Here is a 17520-nt window from a genome sequence, read left to right as displayed (position 1 = left end):
GATCTTTACTTAATATCCTAAGGATTTTTGGCATAAAATAAAAATGTATAATTTTGACCCATACAGTGTTTTGTTGGCTATTGCCACAAATATACCCGTGCAACTCGTGACTGGTTTTGTGGTCCAGGGTCACAAATTATCTGATCAAAAGGAAAAAATAAAGCATGTAAACGCCTGAATTGACTATTTTCTCAATAGGATTAAAAAATATCTTGCTGTTGTAAAGCGTAATGTTTTATGTCATACAAACTTGCATGTCATTGGAAGAGACTAAATATTTACTATATATTTGCTAAAAAAGCTCTTGTGACCTAAATCTCAGCTTTCCTTTTAGATATGTCAAGCCAGATATCTCTCCGGATACCAGTATCATCATCAATAATAACAATTTAACAAAATCTGTCCACCAAAGTGCACCAAGTTGGGACGTCCTGAACTGATCTCAAGGATTGGTATCGGGCCGATTAAGTTTTTCTTTAAACTGATCGGTATCGGCTATCCTAAGCCTGATTCTTTATTTAACATCAACTCGCGTGGCGTGCAAGAACCAATGAGGTCTGTTCTAGCGTGTCACACACGTTCAAGCTTCTGTTAAGCATATTTGATGCAGAATTTTTTAACAAATCCCTCAAAAGTAATTTGTTTACTGTTTATTTTTATCTGGCGTAAGACTATATGAGAAGTTGCCGCCATTACGCATTATCTTTGTTCTGTTGTTTTTATTTGTGCCATTTCTTGAAGTTTCATCATCTGTTCTTATTTTATTACAGACTATTTCCTTATATTAATAATTTACAACTATATTATGCTTCTATAGAATTTGTTCATTTGCTTTGTTCTTGCAAAGTCTGGAGAGTAAAATAGAAAATGTACTACCCAATAGTGACCTGAGCTTCATATATAAATATATGTATATACACACATTGGTATTACTTCGTAGTGATGGATGCCCCATTTTTACAGTTAAGCCCCTGCCCATTGAGAAACTGAAAATTGTCAGTTGAATTGACTTTAATAACTGAAGTGTGCCCCAAGCACTAGAAAAACACAAGTATTGCATCGGGACTCGGTAGGTACTCGGTATTCAATGACTCGGATCGGATAAGGGGGCCCAAAAAACTTCACTAGCACAAATAGATATTAATATGATAATCTACCCTTGCTTTTAAACTTGACCACCGCTACACCGACAAGTGCTGAACATTTTACAGCAACATATTTGTAAACCTTTAGCTGCAGCCAACCTCAGTTTCCTTACTGACCCTCACAACAGAGGGAGTGTTTATATGTGCTGATGAGGACAAATCATGATGCAGATATAGATCAGAAGAAAGGACACTCACCGACATTACAAACTTTTGGTCGATGTATTTTTTGGCAACATTGGGCTGGAAGTCAGGTGACTCTAGGAATCTTAAGAAGAATTCATAAACCAGCTGAAGAAGGGAGAAAGAGGGGGAGAGAATAAGAGATATTTTAAAGATTAATATATGATGAATGCATCTGTCAGGTTTTCTTTGCCACCAAAACAATAAATGCTGTCAGTTCTTGCAAAAATTTATTTTTTAATCATTTGAGACATACACCAAAACCCAACGAGCTGCCTCGCTGCAATCAAGCCGGCAGGGAACCACAGAAGTGACTGGAAAGCAATACACTACATACAGTGCTACGCATAAGTGAACACACCCATGCTAAAGTTGACTAAAAACAGGAATAAAAAAAAATATCTTTTGGAAATTGATATTAATGCCTTAATAAAAAAAAATAAAAAAAAGGAAAACTCCAACCTTTAAGGACACTAATTGTCTTTGGAAATGAATAATGTATCGTAAATAAATAAATGTTCTTCCTTAAAATACAGGGTGCATAAGTCAGGACACCCCTATGTTAAATTCCCATAGAGGCAGGCAGATTTTAATTTTTTAAAGGACAGTTATTTCATGGATCCGGGATACTATGCATCCTGATAAAGTTCCCTTGGCCTCTAGAATTAAAATAGCCGCACATCCTCACACACCCTTCACCACACCTAGAGATTGGCATGGGGAACTTTCCATAAGATCATCTCTCAATGCAAAATAAACCAGCTATTAGGCGAACTGAAATAAAACCATGCCAATCTCTAGGTATGGTGACGAGTGTGTGATGATCTGCGAGTGAACCTTCTCTGTGTCAAACTGTAATAAATCCAAACATGAATCTCGACCACATTGTTTGTGATCATGGTTGATAAATAAATGCATTAGTGCAACCTCTGATTACAATAGAAAGTAAAAATTTAACATGGTTAATTATTGGAATTGAGATTAGGACCCATCGTTTTTTGTATTAATTTTCCGTTTTAATGAAGCGGTCATAGTTGGTTAAATGAAGTCCATGTGCCATCTACAGGCCTATTAGGTGAAGTGAAATGGCCTTTATTACTTTACCCCTTTTGATAATTATTTTATACATACATTATATATATATATATATATTAGGGGTGGAGCCGAACCCGAATCCGGTATTCGGAAAGGCACAAATAACGTGTTTTTTACAAATACTTATTTCGAACAAATACTTTAAAAAATATTTGTATTCGGGAACAAGAAAAACTTTATATCAAAAAGCTGCGTTTCCTCATGAGACCGCAGTGCGCCCGGATGAGTGAGTGAGTGACGGACACAGGCTGCTCCACACAGCAACAGAGAGGGCTCGGCTCAGCAAAAAAAACACTTAACTGCATCACTATTTTTGTTGAATAGATGTTTGTACCTTAACTGTGTTCCTGAGGCAGTTTATAACTTTCGAGAAGCGGAGTTTGATCGGGAGATTATTCCATTACGCGGCATTATTGACGTCTGCAGTCGGGTGCTCTCATGCTCGCTCTGTTTACGTAACGTCAGCTGTTTAGCACGGTAATTTAGACAATAGGCTGTTGACAGAGTAACGTTAACGTTCGGTTAAAAAGGTTAAAAAGCTTGTGTAGTTTTGTCGAATTGTATGCACGTGTGGGAGTTATATGGTACGTTTAAGTTACTCTGTCTGTTGCAGACAGCAAGATGTAGGCTGTAGGCTTCATAATGTTCACAATGGTATTAGTTGTTGGTTTAACCATGGATGAGGTAAAGGCTGTTGTGTTATTTTCTTTTCAATGACATTCCTTGTTTTATTGCTGGATTTATGGAAAAACATCAACCAATATTGCATATCCATAATTATTATAATGGATATAATTAAAGAATACTTACACATAACGTAAATTAGAAGTGTAACGCAAAACATTTTTTTACGATTACGATTTTTACGCCTATTTAGAATTTTACTCGAATACAAATACAAATACTTTTCCCCCCTCAACAAATACAAATACAGATACAAATAGCGGCTGCTTTGCACACCCCTAATATATATATATATATATATACATATACAGACACACACACATACCGGTATATAATGTGTGTTAACTCTTTCTTCGTCTTTCTCTGGAATATCTGGATATTAATCATGATTACAATATCTTGACTAAAGATATTTATAAATATGACGGCTTTTAGAGCCGAATGTAGAACGCTGATATTGCAAACTTAATGATGGACTGGGTAGACAACTAGTGTTCTGATATAATGAAGCTCCACACACACACACACACCTGCAGGTGTGGCCAAGCGGCCTCCAGAGTAGGTTCGTCCTCTTCAGGGTCAAACTCAGCTCCCGTAGGATTGGAAGAGGGCGGAAGAGTCCTGAACAAGTTTACAGAAAACTGAAAAAAAGAAACACATTATCTGTCATTATATGAACAGAGAAACTGTCCATTCTAAGGATATACTAAAAGTGCTATCACGGCACCAAGTAGTATTAGTACCAAGCAAGCAGTGGCATTATTGTGTGGATTCGTCGTTATTGCAGGGGCTTCACTGCATTTACAGTTCACAAAATATTATTATTCCTACACTGGAATATTGTTAAACAAATTATATTTTTGAATTTGTTTTAAATTTCTTCACACAGAAAACTGACTTGTAAAGTCAAAACGTACATTTTGAATTTTAATTTATAATTGTGTTTTCAATAAGCATTATAAATGTTCCCAAACCTCTCTAAAGACCACCAAACTCATCATGGAAGGCACTCGTGCTGTTGCTTTTGTGGTTACATTACACAAGCACCAGTATTAATTGTTGTCTTATGTATAGATGTGTCAGATGGACGTTTTTGCGACTTATAGTCAGGACACCTATTCAGCCTGTTGTTCTGTGTGCTATTGTGGAGTTGAATAACTTGCCTTTCCAGATTAAATATCTGTTCTTGGTCTTGGATTTTGTGAAATAAATTTCTAAATAAATGCGACTTATCAGGGGCGGATCTACTGGGGTGGCACGGGGTGGCAGCTGCCACCCCTAGTAAAGGTCTTGCCACCCCAGCTGCCACCCCATTGATGTCAGCCAGTCTGGCTACTACTCAGTTAAATTCACGCATGAATTTTCCTGCATTGAACTTGTTTTAGCGCCGGCCAAAGTGAAATTTTGTCCCGCCAAAGTCTTATTTGATCGGTGAGTAATGTAGATGAACTGCCGCGATTGTGACAGGGCGCATGTTTAACGGCAAGAACGAGCAGAGAGAGAGAGACGGTCGCGCGCGCGCACTCTCTCTCTCTTCGGAGCCAGGCGAAAGTGTAAACAATTCACCATCTCCAAACTAAGCGCTGTCTTGCTTTCTCTCCCTCGCACATATTAATCAAAATAAATCGACACAGTGGTAAAAGGTCGGAAGACCAAAGTTTCATGTGGAGCATTCGGAGATTTTTTTTTTTTTTTTTCTGAATTACCGATGGGTGTGAATTGTGCTAAATAAGTTGCCTTATCTTCTCTGAAAAGCGTTCTGGACATTCAGCTGACATAAAATAACACTTTAATTAAACGGGAAAAAAATATCCAGTGATGAAATGTTTTCTGTGTTGACAGAAATATTGGATGTCCATGTCCTTCTGCTGGGATAATCACACAACGCGCATGACACGTCCAATTCGCGAACTAATGATTAATTTGAACCGATTCATTTTAATGAATCGGTGTATAACTAATCAGTAACACTTTACAATAAGGTTCTATTTATTAGGCTACATAAATTAGCCTACATAAAAAGTACAGTTTGCTTACTCAAGCTTAAGCGTTAAAATAAATAAAACCACTTGTTTTTGTTTTTTTCGAAAAGCATTATGACAAATTTTTTTTTTTTTTTGTCCCAGATTATACCTAGTGGTGCATTCCATGTTTAGTCCTGGTTTGGAAAAGTCTTCCAGGTTTTGTCCTGGTTTGGAACTGTCTAAATTCTAGTGTAGTCATCAACCTGGCACTTTATAAATGCATTGTTTCAAGGACTAGGCTAGTTGCAATCCAGATCTTCAAAACCTGATTAATTTAATCGTTCTTTTGGTCTGTTTAACAAATCTGATGTCTCACATCTGCTCTAGAAGCTACTTGGGTGCTTACAGAGGCTCACTCTCAGTTAGTACTTTTTTACAGGACAAAGAATTATAATAACTTTATAGCTAAATAAGGAGCCAGGTGCCAACTCCTGTGGCTGCCAAGATGATTTTTTTTTTTTTTTTTTTTTTTTACAAAAGTTACAATTTTATCTGAGTTTAAAAAAAAACTACTTATAATATGGACAATGCTACTTTTCTATATAAGTTTGGGAGGCTCAGCCTTCACCTAAATGGAAAAATTGCCTTGCGATCAAGCAAAACTTGCGTACCCCGCTATAAACATTCGCCACCCCAGAAATTATCCCTGACCCTGCTTGCCACCCCATGATTTTTTTTCTAGATCCGCCCCTGAGTCCAGTGCGACTTATATATGTTTTTTTCCTCTTCATGACGCATTTTTTTACTTATACTCCGGAGCGACTTATAGTCCGGAAAATACAGTAGTTACATTTACTTATGCTAATTAATAATCAGAATAATAAATTCTTTCAGGAAGTAATATACAGTTTGTATAACTTTAGCCAAACAATTGGAAAGCAATTTGGTGCATTAATATAGAATATATGGTGGCAGGTGTGTACTGGCTTTTTACAGTGGCTTTGAACATTACCTGTCCAATCAGAGTTTAGTCAGAACTATCCATTTAATAAGAATGCAGTTTTTAATATACCCCTCTTGAAACCATCAGTAAACTGCACCATTATGTATGCACTAAAAATTCAGCTCTAAAAACCTAAAAAACTACAAAAATAAAATGTCATCCTTCTTTAGCTCTCATTATGAATCAAATGCATTAAATATGCATGACCTCAAATATCAACTCGCTCTGAAGTGACAACTGGTAAGATACTGCTTATCACTTGTGTCCCGAAATGGCTGAGAGGAAGGAAATTCGGCTTTCTCTGTCAATGATGCAATGTTTCGACCACAGCCTCAAACTAGAGTCGCCTCAGACCTCCAGACGGGGGGGGGGACATTCTCATTGACACCTCGAACTGAGACGGGAGAGCGGGACATGAGAGTCTAATGAGTACATGAGGATCTTGAGAGGACAATGTGCATCTGAAAGCTAAGAGGTTTTAGTTATATGGTTGCGATTGTCTTACAATAGAGCCACAAGATTTATGATTAGAAATGGGGCTTGTTGATATAAATGTTCACAATATACACCCTAAATAATTTTTTAATGCACTTTTATTTGGCATTACGTTTCCTTAAGGCTGTGCTAGTAGCATTTCAGTGCATGTTCATGTATTAAGATATTGCTGTTTATTAATATGTATCTTTGCATTGTTGCATTTTGTTAAATCTCTGTGGAAAACAATTTTATTTTAAAAAACAAAACAAAAAAAGCATTTTATTTTACTTCAGAGCAAATAAATGAATATTTGTATATCAAATTGATGAAAAATATAGTTTTGTATTGCAGAGCCCTATTTAGGACACTCTTTTCCGAATTATGAATGGCTGAAAGGAAACGCAGGTGTCTGGGCCTTGATTTATGACGGGTAATTACCCACAATTCCCTGGTGTACATTTACACTTGAGCAGATTTTATCCTTGGCCTGGCTAGTAATCACCCTTGCACTGGTCAGGCAAAAGCCATTCGGTCATTTGGTCACGTGACAGGCAGAGGTGTGCACTTTTATAGGACATTTTGTCCTATTATCTTCTGGCCCGATGAGAATCAGCTAACAAACATATATGCGAGTAAGAAGGAAAGAAATACTAAGAAAAAAAAAGTAGTGGAAGCTAATGTTTAACATGCATGTGTATATAGACCAACAACTTTACAAAATAAATATGTATGCGGTACAAGAATAAAATGTCAAGCAATCGGTGAGGCAAAATGCCTTGTTGACACATTTAGGTCTCAAATGAAGATTTATGAAAGGTTTTTTTTAGATTATAGGTTTAATATACAGTATCTCTAAATCCTCCATGCCACTTGTCACTTGTAATGAGTTCTTGTGACTCACGTGAAGGGTGAGTCACACGATACAGTGCAGCGGAGGAATCACCTTAGTGTGTTTCCAATCCTGAGGGATCTCAGAATGGCAGGAGAGGATTAATGTTGCCATGGAAACTGAATTAGAGGGGGAATTTTCCATTTACAAAAAAAAATTACTACATTTGATTTTTAAAATGCAGTACTTTATTTAGCTTCAGTTTCAACCATTCAAGAGAGGTAGGGTTGTGTGAACTAAGCCACACATTGCTTATATGCACGGGGACCATGTATAAAAGGTAATGGGGATATAGCTGTGCGACATGCTTGATATTTAAGTCCCCCTGTAGTCAATAATTTGATCCCTTCGGTATTTTACACTTAAAGCCCTGTTTACAGATCGTATCTGATGAAATAGAACGGTTAAGATAAAAATTTGGACACATGCTCCTGTCCCGAGAATTTTAGGTTTATTTCGCTTTTGTGGACCTATTTTGCCAAACGCGTCACACCCGTGATTCTTCCGTTGAGAGCTTGAATAATAGACACTCCAGCCCAGTTGGTGGCGATAATGCACCGTTGCCAATTGCAAGCAAACCGCTGGCATTTCATTGAAAACACAGAAGATGCAGAAGAAGAAGTGGCGGAGTAATACCGTACCTCACACAGCACATTCAATACAAGTCAATAGAGTTGGACAAAAACTACGATAAAACCTGTTGGAAAGCATCTTTTTCAGCTATTTTTGAGTGGGCATATCAGTGAACACCCCTGACCACTCGGTGAGTTTCACGTCTTTGTAAACGAAAGTTTAATGTGTTTTTAGGAAGGAAATAAACCTAAAATTCTCGGGACAGGAGCATGTGTCCAAATTTTAATCTTAACCGTTCTATTTCATCAGATACGATCTGTAAACAGGGCTTTAAGTGTAAAATACCGAACTTACCCTTTAAAACTCAACTTTGATCACCAAAATTACATTTATAAATAACTATACGAGTCATTGAAACTTTGATTAGTATGTTTAATATCAAAACCGAAAAGTAAGCTGGTCTGTCCTGTCTGTCTCTGCTCCGCGATGTGTTTTTCACTGCGTGAGAACATGGTGTGTGTGTGAGAGCGGCGCAGCTTGTCGGACATAGCGACAGTAACTAAGGGGGGCGGGTCTTTGCGAACGGTCAATTGGTATCGAAACAAGTATCGTTCAGAAACCAGTATCGAAGTCAAGGTATATGTATCGGTATTGAAATTTTTTTCAATGATACCCAGCATTAACATTAATAGACAGTTTTAGGTAATAGTGTCCCACAGCTGCTTAGCAGAAGTATTTAAGTAAGACAGTAATAACGCAAGTTAGCAAGTTAGCTGGTGAAGGCCTACTCAATATAAAACACAAAACTACGTATATTTTGAAAACCAGGTAGAAAATATATACATCAATAATAAATTCATGCTTACAGGTTGCAATTCTGAAGAACAAGCTGGCCCAAATAAACTGGGTACTGACCCATCTTTCGAGAGCAAGCGTTTTGCGAATCCCGCGTTGAGCATCAGTAAAATGGTGTGTTTGAGAGCTGGTCAAGTTGTTCGCGGGTGGACAACGTACAACTAAGATGGGCATTATGCAAATGTATTTTCGTGACGTAGAACCGCCAAGCAGTGGGATTTGAAATACAAACGACTCATATAGGCGGTTCAGAGTCGATTCGTTCTTTTGGGAGACAAGTAGAGGTCTGCAAGCCCGTCGGGACCCGACACGCCAAGCCCAAGCGGGCCGGGCTCGGGCCATTTTATTTTTTTACAGATCGGGCTCGGGTTGGACTCGGGCTTATTTAGCTTCCCTCCTTTCATTGTGCCCATAATATACGTGCAGAGCACACGTCACAAAGTGTGTATGAAATATTGTTATATTGATTATATTATAAATATTATACATCACCTAAGCAACACAAACACAATACGCATATACGGACGCGTCACTCACTTGCATTAACAGGTGACAGTTGACCATGCAGAGCATCAGGGAGAAGTTGGAGCGTGGGGAGTTGATAAAAGTGCAGATTAATATTATTTAACATTAGCCAGTTGGCGAAGAGTTCTTCATTTTTGAACATTGTTTTGAAAATTGTTCTTCAGTTACTTAAAAGCAAAGAAAGTAGGCCGTTTATTTACTTATTTTTGCGGTTGGCTCCCGTAGCGCTGTATTCTCTACTGCATGTTTCTCTGTATGTCTGTCCAATTTTTGCGGGCATGATGTTTCAGGCCTATAATAAAATTGTACCTCTTAGTAGCGTGTGACTTGTGTGTGTTTGCGTGTAGCAGAGAGAGCTTAAAGTGATATTAATGTTGGTCTCGGGTTCGGATTCGGGCTGAAAAATTGCAGGCGTTGTCGGGCTGGGGCCGGGTAGGGCTTGAGCACCACGGGCCAGGGCTGGGTTAGGGTTGGAGTTTTTGGCCCGTGCTGGACTCTAGTGACAATAACTTTATTTGTTGTGCAATTTCGACTCTACAACTTTGCAGAGCGTTTACATTCACAAACAGCTATATTATACACTGCATGAAAGGGGATATTTTAACCAAAAAAACATAATAGGGGCACTTTAATCAAACAACAAAAGACAAAGAGGAGCTTTAATAAGAATCATTAGACTTTGGTAATATCACCCAGGCCTATCGTCTTAATTTATCGTGATTATAACACTGACCAAAGTAACGGTGATAGAATTGATTTTATGATATGATTTTTGCCATAATCAAGCATAATCGCATCCCCTAAATGGGATTCATTGATGCATGTCTGCTTAGGGGATATTTGTGTCCTCTCACCATGATGACAGCTTCGGGGTAGATGGACTCAGTGACCACGTCACGGTTGTGTGTGATGTACTCCACCATTTCATTAAGGCCGGCTCTCTTCACCTCCTTGTACTTGAGATCACTTAGTGGATCAGTCACAAAGTCAAAAAGCACACAGCACTGCCGCAGTTTCTGGACGAACAGTTCTTCTCGATCCAAGGGCGGGGCATCTGGAATAGAAGACACAATAAACAAAACAGGCTGAGTGACACCTGTCCGGCAGAACTGTCAATCAAACCAACCTGCAAACCTCGCAGGGAAGATTTCTAATTCCTCTTACTGTGCGGTTTCACACCAACACACCATTTAAGCAGAGTTCCTATTTAGGAGTCTCATTTACACCCTCCTCTCACCTTGCCCATGAACCTCATGTCTGTCCAAGTGTTGTGAACTGTGTGTCCCTGCATGAGCTTGTAGAAAATAACACAGGTCTGCCAAGGCAAATATAAGACCATAATGGCTGAACTGGAATCAGATGACCAAGTACTAGAGATGGGTAATATAATATATTATAATATAATTTAAAATGTAATGTATTCCTGTGATCAAAGCTGAATTTTCAGCATCATAACTCCAGTCTTCAGTGTCACATGATCCTTAAGAAATTATAATATGCTGATATGGTTTCTTAAGAAACATTTCTTATTATTATTATTATTGTTGTAAACTATTGTGCTGCTTAATAATAGCTATAGTAGATTTTTTAGGATTTCTTGATGAATAGAAAGTTCATTAATATAATAATTCAATTGCATTTATTTGAAACTTCTTTGTAACAATGGAAAAGTTTTTTCTGCCACTTTTGATAAATATCTATCATTGCATATAAAACTTTTATTCAGTGATTAAATTGCATCATAAAGTCCCCATGTGGCTTTTTTTCACATATTAAAATGTTTTACAAAAAAATATATGCAAGTACATATGGAAATATCTAAATACGGTATGTTATTATTATGTATTGTTATTTTGGAACATATAAATTGTTCAATATTCTTGTGTTCATTTAATAAAAAATTAGCTGAAAAACATGCCTATGATTCACAATATTTTTTACTGCATTTTACTTTTAGTTTTAAATATTCGCCAAAAAAACGGCTATTGTGTTTTTTTAATTCTATCAACAAGCAATTTCAGACTAAATATATAAAAGGGAAATATATAAAGAGATGATATAAGAGAATGTAAAATGAATTATTATACTAAGTACTACAAGTATGTTTCACTATTAGTGCAAGGAAAAACAAAACAAATATTCAGTCAGCAAATGTTATGTAACTTGAACATGCTAGGGCTGGGCGATATGGGCAAAAATTCATATCTCTGTATTTTTTAGTGAAATGGCGATATACGATATACATCTCGGTACTTTCTACGTTTTTGTATTTGGTTAAAGAAAATCTGTATTTATTTGCTAAAAAAAAAGGTCAATATTAATGGGAGATATTTTACTCATAAAAAATTATATGGGTATTAATAATTGTGGCCAATGTGTTTTGGAGAAAAACATTTATTTCATAATGTGATTTCCCCCCCCACTTTCAATTATTTTACTTAATAGGTTAGATTCATTAAATCTAATGAAAGGTTAGATTTTTGCCAATTTTTTTTATGAAAGATCAAAAGGATAAACGATGCAGATTTATTTTTTACAGCCATTTTTGATCATATTTACCAGGGGTATGATTAATTCTGAGCACGACTGTATATCTCGGTACTTTTTAGGTTTTTCTATTTGGATAAAGAAAATCTGTATTTATTTAATAAAAAACAAATTGACGTCCTGCCCAATGATATCCAACATTATCCTAATGTTGATATTGAAGGATATGGAAACAAATATATTGAATGTAATGCAGGCTATGCAATATATTATGTGCAAAAGGTTACACATTACATTCTAACATTCAATAATTAACATTGAATTACATTCAATCTAAAAACAAAAATAATGCTTTTTTTTATTGAATAAAGGCTAAACTAAAAATGAAAATAAAAACAAAAACAAAAGCACAAACTACTTATTTTAGCCTGCATTTGATTACCCCATTATAATGGTCACTTTCATAAAAATTTACTTGTAGGTTTAAAATTCCACATACATCACATTTATTGTCTCCAACAACAAATATTTTAGCAAGATGTATATTTTTGTCCGAATTATTGCGATACTAGTCTATTCAATTGTGCTCCGTCTTGAATATTAGCGGAGATTCACTCGCAGAAGCTCGTCCTCTCCTGACAGTGAAATAAATGGACATATTTGTTTGACTTTCTAACATTTACAGATGGAGAATATACTGTGAAATCTAAGTTCAGCACTGAGGAAAGCACCACATCTCAAACGCATTCAACAGCGCAAGTATGTATGTCAGTCAGCAACATTAACGTCATCTGTCAGAGCATCTGCTGCTTTAAACATGTTAACTATATCTGGACTGTAACAAAGTACATTTACTTGAGTACTGTACTTAAGTACACTTTTTGAGTATCTGTACTTTACTTGAGTATTATTTTTTCTGGAAACTTTTTCTTTAACTTCACTACATTTAAAAGACAAATATCGTACTTTTTACTCCACTACATTTCTGTCAAGGTCCTTGAGTAGAAAGTAGTAACGTCAGGGATGATTTTGGTTGCAGGGGTTACATTTTGGTTGGAAATTAAAGTCGTGTTGACGTCAGAACTCGACTGATGTTGGTTTCTGATGTCAACTGATTATCAACCACAATACAACGTCTGTCCATTAACGTCAATCTGACATTGGATTCTGACTAGGGGTGTGCCGGTTTCAGAATTGGTGATGACGGTTATGATGTGAGTCAAATGTGACGGTTCGTAACATAACCGTCGGTTTTTTTTTTAAATCCTTAAAAAAAAAAATAGCAATGAACATGCTTTGTTTTAAATAAATCACACACACTAAACAAATCCTTTTAAAAACGTAGGCTGCTTAAATTATATAAGAGCTGCATAAAAATGAATGAGTAGGCCTAAATTACAAATGATAAAATCTACATACCTTTATCAAAGAAAAAAAAAGTCGAACAACGATTGTTGTGATAATACCTTAATTAAACTAACTAAATACAGGAAACAAAAAAAGTGCAATGACATTTTAAATTCCTAATCTTTTTCGACTTCAAAGTTCCGTGACAGGAACACCAACATGTTCACTTTACTCGGTTTTAGTGACGATCTGACAGGGGTAGCTATGTTACCCGCGAGGCTAAACACTCGCTCTGATGCTGTGCTTGTAGCACAAATACACATGTATTTACGTGCCAATTTTGCTAAGAGCGGATAGCGTGTCTCCCCACCATGCTAGTGGATTAGCCGTAGAGTCAATTGGTTCTTCTTGGAGATAGCGGGTTAACTCCGTGTCAGCGCTCGCTCTGATCGGTAAAGGGGCAGATATTTCAGACCTCCGTTTATTAGGGAGATCTCCAAGATTTCTCAAAGCCGCACCCGTCTAGAAAGGATGTAGCAAAGATATTTAATGCTAATGCATGAGGCAGGCATAGTTTCATTCATTTACGATGAGATGCGCTCTAGTTCACAACGCAATGCAAGTGAATGCGGCGCGCCGGCGCCTCAATGTCACGGTTATTATATTGTCTGCTATATTATTAAATACATGCAATTGGTTGATGAAACATTTATTAAAATTAAGGTACAATTTGTACAAAACGAAATTCGCTTTAAGGAAAGGCTTACAAAGCAAAACTTATATGAAGTGGTAAAAATCATTTCTGACGATTTACAAAACAAAACTTCATTAAGTGGTAAAAACCATGTCTCCCGATGTATTGCGCATATTATGATCCCATCTAAAAAAATATTATTTTTTTGTTGTTTTTTTATGTTTGTAAAAAATATTTTAATAACACGGTTTTGGCGGTTATAGAGTTCTAATGACGGTGTTTAACTATAACCGTCGGTCTCACGGTTATATACTAACCGTCACACCCCTAATTCTGACATCAACCTGATTTTCATTTTCAACGTTGGGTTTGGTCTTCTAAATGCAAATTTTGTCATTGTTTTGGAGTACACTAGCTTATAGATAACAAGGCTAACATATTCACACTAAAAGCCAAAAAACTGGGAACAGCCATTTAGGTGTCCGAAACCATTGTGGACGTTATTGAGTGACTTATTCAATCCCACGACTGGAACTGTGTTATAGAAATAAATGTGATATTGATATGAGGGTAGGCATGCATAGATTCAGAGGCATAAGGTACTGTAAGTATTACATGCAACAATAATAAAACAATGCGATGACATTTAGTTTTATACTTAAGTACTTTTAAAAATGAGTACTTCTGTACTTTTACTTAGTAAACATCGGTCTTTACAACTTTTACTTGTAACGGAGTAATATTTGACCAGTAGTATCTGTACTTTTACTCAAGTAAGGAAGTTGTGTACTTTGTCCACTTCTGGACAAATTGTACTACAGTATGTACGTTTACTGCACAGCTCACACTGCTATTTTTCAGATGTGCTCGTATCAAACCACTGTATCGATATAAACAGTATTGCCTCATTCCATATCATTACAAATAAAAATATCGATATATTGTACAAACTCGCCCAGCCCTAGAACATGCAATCAGGTGAATTTCTCATTTTAAAATCACACAGAAGAGGTATTAAATCTGACAGTGTTTTTTGTTAAACGGACCCTGTCCATCGAGATGTACGGCACGGTAACGAGGAGAGGATGGGGGATTGATCCATTTTTGAGCAGCGTAGGGGACAGAATAAAAACGCAGGACTAAAATCTGGGGCACAGATGACAGCTTCAATGAATCTATATTAAACGGGATCCACAGAGAGCTGCACTGCAGCAGCTCTATCAGAACATCCCGTCTCACATGTCACCAAACACAAATGGCACAATGCCTGAAATGTAATTGCAGAAGAGATCTCAAACAAACAGCTATTATTGGGAGATTTGCATGATTTTTTGATTATTTATCTCTTTGATGGTGTCCTGCATCTCGATTGTGTGCATGCACGAAATGTGTGTGCCATATCTTTAACCCTGCTGACACAAGTGAATGCTTTCAACAATGCTTTATGCTGGCGGAGGATAGCAGGATTTCCAGAATAGCTGCAGGCCATGAACCTCATCATCCTGTACCAGGCCAGCAGTCTGAAGTAGGAGTGTGTGAATCGGAGATCTTATGCAATGCCAGAGGAGAAGCTCTGAGAGCGGTGAGAGGAGGAATGGAGGAAGAGGATGGCCCGTTGCCAGCAGGTTTTCTGCTGATGAATGCACAGGATGGCTTTCATATTGATCTAATCAAAAATTTGCACTAGTCTAGTACATGCATATAAAAGCATGAAACTAAATAATCAGAGTCAGAAGACGATGATAAATGGTGGGGGTGCACCCATTATGAAACTTGAGGCAGATACTGATGGCTAATCATTTATTTGACCACTCTTATGTATTAGGGGTTGGCAATATACCGGCTGAAACTACAGAGGTGGGCAATAAAACTGATTTCAATGATATAGTGGTATAAATTTGTCAACTCTTCCAAATGAATTCGAGTAATGCATTAGATATTAATGTATTTTCGTTAATGCTTAAATACTTAATGTTATATATATATATATATATATATATATATATATATATATATATATATATATATATATATATATATATATATGGTTATGGACCAAAAATAAGAATATTGCATTTTGACATATTACTCCATAGAGTCTAGGGTGAGTTTTTTTTTTTTTAAGACATTTTATACTTTTATTCAGCACCAATGCATTCAACTGATAAAAAGTGACAGTAAAGACTTGTACATTGTTACAAAAATAATTATATCAATTTCTTGTAACAAAAAGATTTCTATTTCAAGATTTCTATTCTAAATAAATGCTGTTCTTTCCTGAAAAAAAAGTATCAATCCTTTGAAATTATTTTGATTGTAATAATATTTTCACAATATTACTTTTGAACTGTATTTTTGATGAAATGAATGGAGACTTGTGGCGCTTTTCCACTGCATGGTACGGTACGGTACGGCACGGCACGGCACGCTTTGGCGCTTTTCCACTGCATGGTACGGTACGGCTCGGTTCGGTACGGCTCACTTATGGCGCATTTCCACTGCATAGTACGGTACGGCACGGCTCGCTTCGGCTCGCTTTAAATGGTACCACCTCTGTTGAGGTTCCAAGCGTACCGTACCGATACTAAACGTGACGTGAAAACACTGCAGATCACTGATTGGTCAGACAGAATCATCACTTCAGCGTCATTGTATTTGCGACACGAGACACTAAACCCGCTAGATTTAAATAGCCAGACAACAGCCAACGCAGTAGCACCTGTTTTTAGAGTATTTACTTGACAAAATAAGTTTAAAAAAAATCTAAAAAGAAATGGCTGAATCGTGGTCAGTGGACGAGGTGCAGACGTTCTTCTCGTTGATTGCCGCCGGACCTACAAACAGTGTAGGGACAAATTAGAGGTGACAACTATTAACGGTCAGTCCCACCCACTTTGAAGCGGTACTAACTGCAGTGGAAAAGCAACCGATCTAAAGCGAACCGAACCGTGCCGTACCGAGTCGAGTCGTACCACGCAGTGGAAAAGCGAAGCGAGCCGAACCGTTCCGCGCCGAGACGAACCGTACCGAGCCGAACCAAGCCGTACCATGCAGTGGAAAAGCGCCATTGGTGAGCAGAGGAGACCACAAATTTCTGAACAGTAGAGAAATGTCCGCTAGCAGCACCAAACCTGCTCCAGTATTAGGACCTAACATGACTCTCTTTAGGATTGTGTTTAGCGTGATGCAAATCACTAATAATTAAGCATCTCTGAGCCATTAAGATAATTGCAAGCTAAACTGTGATTACTATTATCACAGGGAACATACTGCATCTCTGGTGATCTCTTGGATTTGTCACAGACTAGCGCTGTGATGAGTGACACCTGTGAGACTGAGTGTGCATGTGCACACAAAATATTCTCAGATTTGTCTAGTCACTATTTCTTTTGTCAAACAGTTTAGTGAATATGCAAAATTACTGTAATGATGCTTGAAAAATCATAAATGTAATAATTTCAATAAACGTATATTACAGTATGTCCCCTCTGAATTGTAAAATTTAATTTACACTGCCTCAGATATGAGGTCATCATACGCCCGTATTTTATTTCTATTGGCCAGTCAGAACTAGGGATGCAACGATTATAGATTTTGTT

The 17520-nt window shown here is 37.1% G+C and overlaps 1 protein-coding gene across 2 annotated transcripts in view; it reads right to left on the bottom strand.

Moving 5' to 3' along the window:
* ppp2r5d (protein phosphatase 2, regulatory subunit B', delta) overlaps positions 1-17520 on the bottom strand; it is a 60109-nt gene that overhangs the window by 14448 nt on the left and 28141 nt on the right. For both annotated transcript variants that reach the window (XM_079634639.1, XM_079634638.1), the window contains exons 4-6: positions 10248-10447; positions 3638-3748; positions 1344-1436 (exon numbers count right to left, since the gene is read on the bottom strand). In XM_079634639.1, the coding sequence (XP_079490765.1) occupies positions 1344-1436; positions 3638-3748; positions 10248-10447 (404 nt within the window). The remainder of the gene's footprint in view (positions 1-1343; positions 1437-3637; positions 3749-10247; positions 10448-17520) is intronic.

Source organism: Phoxinus phoxinus (genome assembly GCF_949152265.1).
Source record: "Phoxinus phoxinus genome assembly, chromosome: 14".
Taxonomy (NCBI): Eukaryota; Metazoa; Chordata; class Actinopteri; order Cypriniformes; family Leuciscidae; genus Phoxinus; species Phoxinus phoxinus.
The sequence above is the reverse complement of the archived record's forward strand: the minus strand, read 5'-3'. Positions and strand labels throughout refer to the sequence as shown.